A 9027-nucleotide genomic window follows, 5' to 3' on the forward strand; every position below is an offset into this window, starting at 1 on the left:
GGGCGGAGCCAACCGGTTCGCGCCAAAATCACGTAGCTAGTTCCGCCCCCGCGGGCTACGTCGCGCCCTCCTTTTTTTTCAAACCCAGGACTGGGCGGGGATTGGTGGGCTGGGTAGTCACGTGGTTAACGGTCGCGGGAAGCCGCGGAGCCTGAACCTGAGACTAGACCTGCGGAGACCCCAGCCTTGGCGCCTGGGCCGCCCCGCCTATACTGGACAGTCCGCGCTTTCACCATCAACACCGCCACCGCCGCCTGCAGTCGCGAGTGCACCGGAGCCGGAGCCCATCACGGCGCAGGTCTGCAGCCGCGACGACCGGGCGCGCCCAGTCGCACGTGGCGGACCCGCCCCCTGCGCCTCCGGTGTCCTGGACTCCGTGGGTCCAAACTCTCGGACCTGCAGTCCCAGCCCCAAGGCCGCGATGAGTTTCCTGAGCAGGCAGCAGCCGCCGCCGCCCCGCCGCTCCGGGTCCTCCTGCACTTTGCGGCAGAAGCTGATCTTCTCTCCTTGCAGCGACTGTGAGGAAGAGGAGGAAGAGGAGGAGGAGGAGGGCAGTGGGCACAGCACCGGGGAGGACTCTGCCTTTCAAGAGCCAGACTCGCCGCTGCCGCCTGCACGGAGCCCCACGGAGCCCGGGCCCGAGTGCCGCCGCTCGCCCGGCCCGGCCCCCGGCAGCCCTGGGGAGCTGGAAGAGGACATGTTGTTGCGGAGTGCATCCCCAGGCGCCGACGGGGCTGGCGGCGGGGCCGAGGGCGACTCGTGGGAGGAGGAGGGCTTCGGCTCTTCGTCGCCGGTCAAGTCGCCGGCGGCCGCCTACTTCCTAAACAGCTCGTTCTCGCCGGTGCGCTGTGGCGACCCGGGAGACTCGTCCCCGCGGAGCTGCGGGCCGCGCCCAATTGGCGAGGGCCCCTGCTCGCCCCTGCCAGACCACCCCGGCACCCCGCCGCACAAGACGTTCCGCAAGCTGCGGCTTTTTGACACGCCGCACACCCCCAAGGTGAGAGGGCGCTGGGGCCGGGGCCTTTGGGGCGTCCCGAGCCCGCGCCTGCCGAGCCTTTTAAAAGGCCGGGAGCCGAGCGTGGCTGCCGCTGCTCGGGTTCGGTTACATAACCGCCCGGCCGCACCCCCGCTCGCCTTCCTGCGCCGCAACACAAAATTGGCAGCCCCTCTTTTTGGCCCTGCCCAGAAGTCCGTTAAGATTATGTAACTAAACAATGAGCCTTGTCTAGAACTTCTTCATCTTTCAAAGGGGCTGAGCGGCGCCGTCCAGGTGGCCGATAATTTAACGCTCGTTGAGTCGGGGCCGCCCCGAGCGCGTCAACCCGAAGTGTGGCACCGAGGACGTGGTTTGGAAGGATGCTGGAGTGGTGCTGGTCTGGCTACTTGACACTCCCGGGCGCCGCAGCCATATGGTGCCTTTTAAAGGCAGTGGTCGGTCCTGTAATTTGTACAACGCACACAGAAGGAATTCGTGGGTTTTTTGTTTTTAGATTATGCGCTTACCATTTTATGTCATATGGTGATGCGAGAGGAAATTTTGCTCCTTCACTTAGGAGACTGACCTTCTAAAGACTCATAATTCCAAGTAGCGTCTAAGCTTCTTTCTGGACCTTTTATTAGGTAAATGTTTGTTTATCCCCTTGGGTAGGGTCCTAGTTTAGTGGTCCTAAGCGTAATGATTAGTAACATCCCAGCTCTAAAAACCCACATTAGTATTGTTGCTTACACCTCTTAGGCTTTTATACTGCTGATAAGGTATCTTGAAGAAGTAGACACTGAGCACCTTTGTTGAATGGCAAGCTAGTATGCAGATTACCACTTCTAGAACTTCAAAAATAAAATCTTAAAACAGTCACTACCTGAAATAAATATAAATATAAGAGTGATAAGATTAATAGGGAAATGAACCTTTGTAAGTGGGAAGTTTTATTGTTGATGAACTGTTATTCATAAACCTTAGAAATCCGTTTGCTTTTGAGCCTTAATGTTTATTAGCAGATTTGCCCCAAGGCAAAACCCTCTGGAAGTGAAGGAGAGTCTGGTGGAAGTGGCTTTCAAAGCCCTATTTAGGTGAAGGATAGGCGTTTACTATTTTTAGATATATTGAAAGGACTTTGTTTGATAACTGTTAGCCACAATAAAGAATTTTAGTCAGCACATTATTTTTTAAGGTTGGAAACCAATTTTACTTGTCTATCCTGTTCAGAAAAGGTGGTTAGTACTATATAACTTCAGACTCTGAGCATGGTGTATTTTGCTTGAAACACAACAGAGACTTGCTTGTGTGTTGCTTTGACCTACACATTCAGCCACTTGAAAAGCTTGTTGAACGTTAGTTTGAGAAGGCTGTCTGTAGGACTTGGATCCTAAAAACACTTTTTCCTTTCCTTAGAGTTTGCTTTCCAGAGCTCGAGGAATTGATTCTAGCTCTGTTAAAATCCGGGGTGGTTCTCTATTCATGAATTCAGAAAGATCAGGAAAAAGGGAATTTGACATGCGACAAACACCGCAAGTGAATATTAATCCATTTACTCCGGATTCTGTGTTACTTCATTCTTCGGGACACTGTCGTCGAAGAAAGAGAACTTACTGGAACGAGTAAGTCATTTCTTCTTATTCAACAGTTTGGTTCCTCAAACTACTCAAGATTTGGGGGAGCTTATCAAAATTTAATTTTGTCTAAATGGCACATAAGTTTATGATCTGAGGCTTTTTTATACTACTTGCACCGTATTCTCAGGAGATAGGTGGGAAGTAATGAGCTATGGAAAAGAAGGAATAAGGAGTATTGGCAGCTTGTGGGAAATCTAGAGTCAAACATGAAGCAGGTAGTAAATGTCCCTAAACCAAACCAAACTAGAAAGGCTTTAATTGTGATATGTGTGATGCTGTTGGCAGTTAGCCTTTTGGTCAGTGAACATATGACAAAAGTCACATTTTCATCAGTGGGGCTCAATCTTGTGATTGCAAAATTAACCAAATTCTGTCTTCTGTTTTTATCTCATTGATAGTCCATTTTGCTGTACATTTATCAGATAAAGTTTTGCAACTCTACATGATATACATGTCAATCATATTAATGGAAATACACTTCTTTTTCCCCAGTTCCTGTGGTGAAGACATGGATGCCAGTGATTATGAGTTTGAAGATGAAACAAGACCTGCTAAAGTAAGCAGCTAGATTTTTTTTCTTTCTTAAATTTGACTTTCTACTTCTTAACAAGTTACCACATATAAGCATTAAATAAGCATTAAATCATAAGGTATAATGATTAATTTCACATACAGTCCTATCAATGTAGCTTTAAAAAATCTTTTTGATATCTTTGTATTATATATATATGAATACATTTTTCATTACAGAGAATTACAATCACTGAAAGCAACATGAAGTCACGGTATACAACAGAATTTCATGAGCTAGAGAAAATTGGCTCTGGAGAATTTGGTTCTGTGTTTAAATGTGTGAAGAGACTGGATGGATGCATTTATGCCATTAAGCGATCAAAAAAGCCCTTGGCTGGCTCTGTTGATGAGTATGTGTTAAAATCTTTGTCTTTTGAATTTTTGTCCTTTTTGGTGTTATGAACATTAAAATTTTAGGTGATCCAACTTTAATTCTCTAACCGTTGAGAAATGGTTATGATTTAATCATTTGTATCACATCCTTTTCATTTTGTACCAAGTGGTTCTTAGAGGATTGGGTAAAATAGTCTGATTTTGAAGCCTAATGTAGGTTTCTTATTTCTGATCAACATCCATGAATACACAGTAAGAAGGATCTAATCTTTGCTGAGTTCTCGAGCCAGCAAGGTTCCTTCTTTCTAACGTTGTTTTTTAATGGAATCCTTTGGAGAAATCTCTTGTGTGCTCCTCTTCCCTCCTTAAGCAAGTTGTTCTTTAGCATAACTGTAGGATACAGAAGTCAAATTTGTTTTTTCAGAGTTTCAGGTGAATTCCCTTTAGAATTAAATAAAAATGACTTACCATTGTATTAATGTTACATTTCTCCTAGGCAGAATGCTTTGAGAGAAGTATATGCTCATGCAGTGCTTGGACAACATTTTCACGTGGTTCGTTATTTCTCTGCATGGGCAGAGGATGATCACATGCTCATACAGAATGAATATTGTAATGGTAAGTAAGATAATGAAATGATTCTTTGGTGAACTCGTGAGCTTAGAGAATGAACACTGAGAAAGTATTTGTTGTTATCTAAAATTTTGCTGTGTCTTTTTTTCTCATAAATTCAAAGGTTAAAAGCCTAATAATAAGATTTAAAATACAAATAATGCCTTCCTGCATGTTTAAAAATTGAAAATTCTGTCCCTCCTGCAGTACCTATACATACCTTTGTGGTACCATGCATATTATTTGTGTGCCTGTCACTCAGTTAAATTGAAATTTCTGAGAGATGGGCCTTGCCATACGTATTTTGGTATCTCTAGCTCCTTCATAGTGTGGAGAGCACATAGTTGTTAATAAGATGTTTTATTGACTGAATTCTTCATGCATCTAGCCTTCCCTTTCCATTTCATTTTGCGCACTGCTAATAACAGATGTGTTATTGCTAATACTCGTAAAATGACAGTGACTCTTTCTCTACTACTAAATACAGCCAATCAATCATTCAAGGCATTCTGCAGCTATTCCCCCCTGCTTCATCTGTCCAGCCTACTTTACCATTAAATTCATTCACTAAGAATTCTCTGTTAAGTAATGTTCTGGTTGCCTAGTGCTGCTCTGACAGAAATATACCACAAATGGAATGGCCTTAACAAATAGGAGTTTATTCTTACAATTTGGAGCCTTTAAGCCTAAGTTCAAAGTGCCAGGCTCTAGGGGCTGGGTGAAAGCCCCTCAACCTTGGGGTCCAGCTGTACCTCCTGCTCCCAGCCCATTGGAGCTAGAGACGTTTCTTCACTCAGACAGCTGCTGAGGATGAGAAGCCACAAGGTCGACAAATGAAAAAGCACAGTCCCAATGTTACCAAACCATACGGCAGGCCATTAACTTAAGTCCATTGTAAGTCCCAAGGTCAGCAGAGCATAGCAGGCTGCTGAACAATAACACGGCTACATGCAGGGTCCAAGCGTGAGACCATTCCCAAGGCTTCTCCGTAAATACAGGAAGCAGACCACATCCCAAAGGCAGCTACTCAGCTGCTTGTGGTAGACCCCACCATGGAGTTGATTGCCAGTCTCCTCATGGGGATTAACTGCTACCAGCTGCCCAGCCACTCAACCAGGCCCAGCCAAGTTGACACACAAACGTAACTATGAGTTATACTCTTTAGTTCTCTAGTTGCTCAACCCCATTGCCCTAATAGATATATAAAACAAGCCCCATATAGGTTCAGCTTTGGAACTCTCTAGATTTCAATTTTAGTAAGCCCTTCTTGGGCCAACATTTGTCCCTCCTTTTCCATTAAACCTTTATCAAATCCCAGTCTGAATTTTGATGCTTTTAGAGGTAGGTTGTTAATTATTATTTGCACAAACCTTTATATATAGTGGATTTTTGTTTCTGTGTGTCTTCTGTGACTATTGGAGAATTTAGAATTTCACAAACACTTGGGGAGAGACAGTAAAGATCTAATTTTGTTGATGCTCATTTTTTCCTTAGAGAAACAGAAAACCAACCAATTCACAGCTTGTGAATTAATAAGGGGTGTAGGTTTTGGATTCATGTTTTCTGTATTTTTTTTTTTGATGAACAGAAGTAAAAGATCTGGTTTTTAACTGTGACTCCTCATTAAGTTGTAATTCTCTACACTTGAAAGAAATCTGAATATACAGCATTGCTGCTAGTTTGTTTCACACAGCTCTTGAAATGTTTCCATTCATACTATCTGTTCTGGTTACCTAGTGCTGCTCTGACAGGATGGCCTTAACAAACAGGAGTTTATTCTCTTACAGTTTGGAGGCTTTAAGTCCAAGTTCAAAGTGCTAGGCTCTAGGGGCTGAATGAAAGCCCCTCAGCTTTGGTGTCCAGCTCTGCCTCCTGCTCCCAGCCCACTGGAGCTAGAGGCATTTCTTCAGACAGTTGCTGGCTGCTGAGGCTGACAAGCCTAAGGTTGAAAGTAAAAAGGCACAGTCCTGATGTTATCAAACCGCACGGCAGGCCATTAACTTAAGTCCATTGTAAGTCCCAAGGTTGGCAGAGCATAGCAGGCTGCTCAACAGCGACACGGCTACATGCAGGGTCGAAGTGTGCCATAGCCTAGAGACCATTCCCAAGGCTTCTCCGTATATACAGGAAACAGACGACATCCCAAAGGCAGCTTACTCAGCTGCTTGTGGTAGATCCCACCGTGGAGTTGATTGCCAGTCTCATCATGGGGAATAACTACCACCAGCTGCCCAGCCACTCAACCAGGCCCAGCCAGGTTCACACACAAACATAACTACCACACTATCAAAATATTTATGTAGCTATCTCTTATATGTCCTTGTGGACTAGTCTGTTTCTTAACCCTCATCTTTAGGTTGCTGCATTTAATATAAAACAATTTGAACATATAATTTGCTAAAGGCATCTCCTTTTAGTTGCTTTCTCCTCTCATCTGATTGGTTTGGGTGTTTCTTGTCAGTATTTACTCTTAGTCACTGGACTAGGAGTCCAGGGTTCAAAAATTTTTTAATGACCTACCAAATACATGGGAGCTCTTGTAGCACAGTGGCTAAGACACTTGCCCGCTAACCAGACGGCTGGTGGTTCAAACCCACCAGCCACTCCTCGGAAGGAAGGTTGGGCAATCCTACTTCCGTAGTGATACTGCCTCGGAAACCCAAGGAGGGGTCGCTATGAGTCCGGTTTGACTCGACGGCACATAACAACAACAACAACAACCAAATACATGGTTGTGTAATTCAGATAATTTTGAAAAATGCTCTTGGGCCTAGAAAAAAACTCAAAAACCAAACTCACTGCCGTTGAGTCAATCCCGACTCATAGCAACCCCTCCTTGAGTTTCCAAGGCAGTATCTCCATGGAAGTAGATTGCCCAGTCTTCCTTCCGAGGAGGCCTAGAAGGTGGGGAGGAATTAGTGGCCTTGCTATCTTCTAACAATACCTTCTGTAATATAGATTACAAAAATAATGTTTTGGAAATAATTTATTATTTTAAAGCAGTATAAAACACTTAAAATCCCATTTAAGATAATCTTAATATGTTAAAGATATTCTCATAATAATGATTAGAAGTTTTTAAAGAACCCTCTAGGAAGAAATCTTCTTTATAAGGAAATAGGTCTTCAGAAAACAGAAAGGTGTGTGGAATGGGGCAGCTGTTTTTTTGGTTGCTGTTTAAAGGAAAATAAGACTGTCTAGATACAGTCCTGAGATTGTCCCTTTTATTTTGTTTTCCTTTTCCACCTTTCCTCTCTCCATATGCTTAAAGCTTTGAGTGTCCCAGTAGGCCCAGTGATGTCACTAGGATTTGTGTCATCCAGTACAGTAATTCATGGTGTCACCCCATGATGAGATCATTCCTCCCATACCAACCCATATAGAATTGTTAATGTTTCATCAGTTTTAATTAATAGACTAACATGTGATAAATATAGTTGTAAATTGCTTGACTAGAGTATTTCTTAGATTATATGAATACTGACAACAAAATTGTAAAATCTTTCTACTTTGAATTACAACTTTATTAGTAACTGAGTAGAAGCCTTTTTTGATTTTTTTTCTCTTTTTCCTACTACATTCTCAAAAAAGTTTCTGAGTTCACAAATACTAGTTGCCACAGCATTGTAGCTAAAATACCAGAAAATCTGACAGAATCAGCAACTATAAAGATACTGCAGCAATGAAAACAGTAGTACATGCAGGTGAAACCACGTGATTTGAAGCATCATTGTAATGGGTTAATAATGACAGCTCCAACTGATATGATTAGAAGATTCAAAAAGTAAATTAGCATAGAATTTTAGTCTTGTAGGTATATTGATATATGTAAGCCGTGCTTAAGAAACGAGAGGGAGAGAGGTATTTCTATAAAACTGATAAATTTCTTCTGAATCAGTGCACAGAAATTTTATACACAGTCATTTTGATATCAACACCCTCTGTGGTCCATGTCTCCTTTGTGATGCTACAAAATAGCTTCATCTTCAGATCCTTTCCCCTGGTTCATAGGGAAAGGACTTTGTTTTCAATCATTTGTACCTATGGATTAACTGGATATGCTTTGACTGAATTTCTTTATTAATAATTTCAAGCAGTTGTTTGCATGTTAAGCCTTTTTTTTTTTTTGGTTTGGTGAAATTTCTGAATTTCTACTCTGGATAAAGAAGTGTAGAAAAATGATAGGGGAAGAGAACCTGAAATGTCAGATAAGTATTTTGCTCTCATGCCCCTTTCTGTCCTTCCAGCAACTCATACAAGGAATTGACTTAGCTCTAGTTACTGGACTCACTAAAAAGGGAAGTAGCTATATCCTTTTAGACCAAAATTGATCTAAGGACTTAAAACCTATCACGTTTAAAGACAGGCTTATTGGTCTGCTGCCATCTAGAGCCCTCTTTTCATACAGTTAAAGATTTATATAAGTTATGTCTGGAGAGCATACTTATTAAGCTTAGATACTCAGGGGTGTGTTTTTATTTTTTGAAACATTTGACATTTTGATATTCATTCTGGCTTAAATTCTAAGGTCTCTTTTCCTAACAGTATCATCGACCTTCCTGATTTTTATTGCCCTGCTGGCTCTGATTTTATTCCTGTGCTTTGAGGAGAAGGTGTTTTTGTTTTGTTTTTTAGGAAAAATGTATTACTTTGGAGATAAAGTACAAACTTCATTTTTTATAAAGCTTTTTAAAGTGTAAACAAATTAGCTGATGGTTTGGCTAATTTTATAAAAGATTGATGTTCTCATTCACAGTAAGAATAGTATAAATTAGCAAAGCACTACTGAAGAAGAAAAAGTAGGAGGTCTCACATTGCCGGATCTCAAAACCTACTATACAGCCACAGTAGTCAAAACTGCCTGGTATTGGTTCAATGACAGATACATAGACCAGT

General features: G+C 42.4%; 1 protein-coding gene across 1 annotated transcript in view; it reads left to right on the top strand.

Moving 5' to 3' along the window:
• The first annotated feature begins 421 nt into the window (after positions 1 to 421).
• WEE1 (WEE1 G2 checkpoint kinase) overlaps positions 422 to 9027 on the top strand; it is an 18924-nt gene continuing 10318 nt past the window's right edge. The window contains exons 1-5 of the mRNA XM_007955052.2: positions 422 to 997; positions 2393 to 2598; positions 3106 to 3169; positions 3364 to 3536; positions 4016 to 4137. Of these exons, the coding sequence (XP_007953243.1) occupies positions 422 to 997; positions 2393 to 2598; positions 3106 to 3169; positions 3364 to 3536; positions 4016 to 4137 (1141 nt within the window). The remainder of the gene's footprint in view (positions 998 to 2392; positions 2599 to 3105; positions 3170 to 3363; positions 3537 to 4015; positions 4138 to 9027) is intronic.

The sequence above is a fragment of the Orycteropus afer genome, unplaced genomic scaffold, assembly GCF_000298275.1.
Source record: "Orycteropus afer afer isolate SDZICR_OR568_19922 unplaced genomic scaffold, OryAfe1.0 scaffold00014, whole genome shotgun sequence".
NCBI lineage: Eukaryota > Metazoa > Chordata > Mammalia > Tubulidentata > Orycteropodidae > Orycteropus > Orycteropus afer.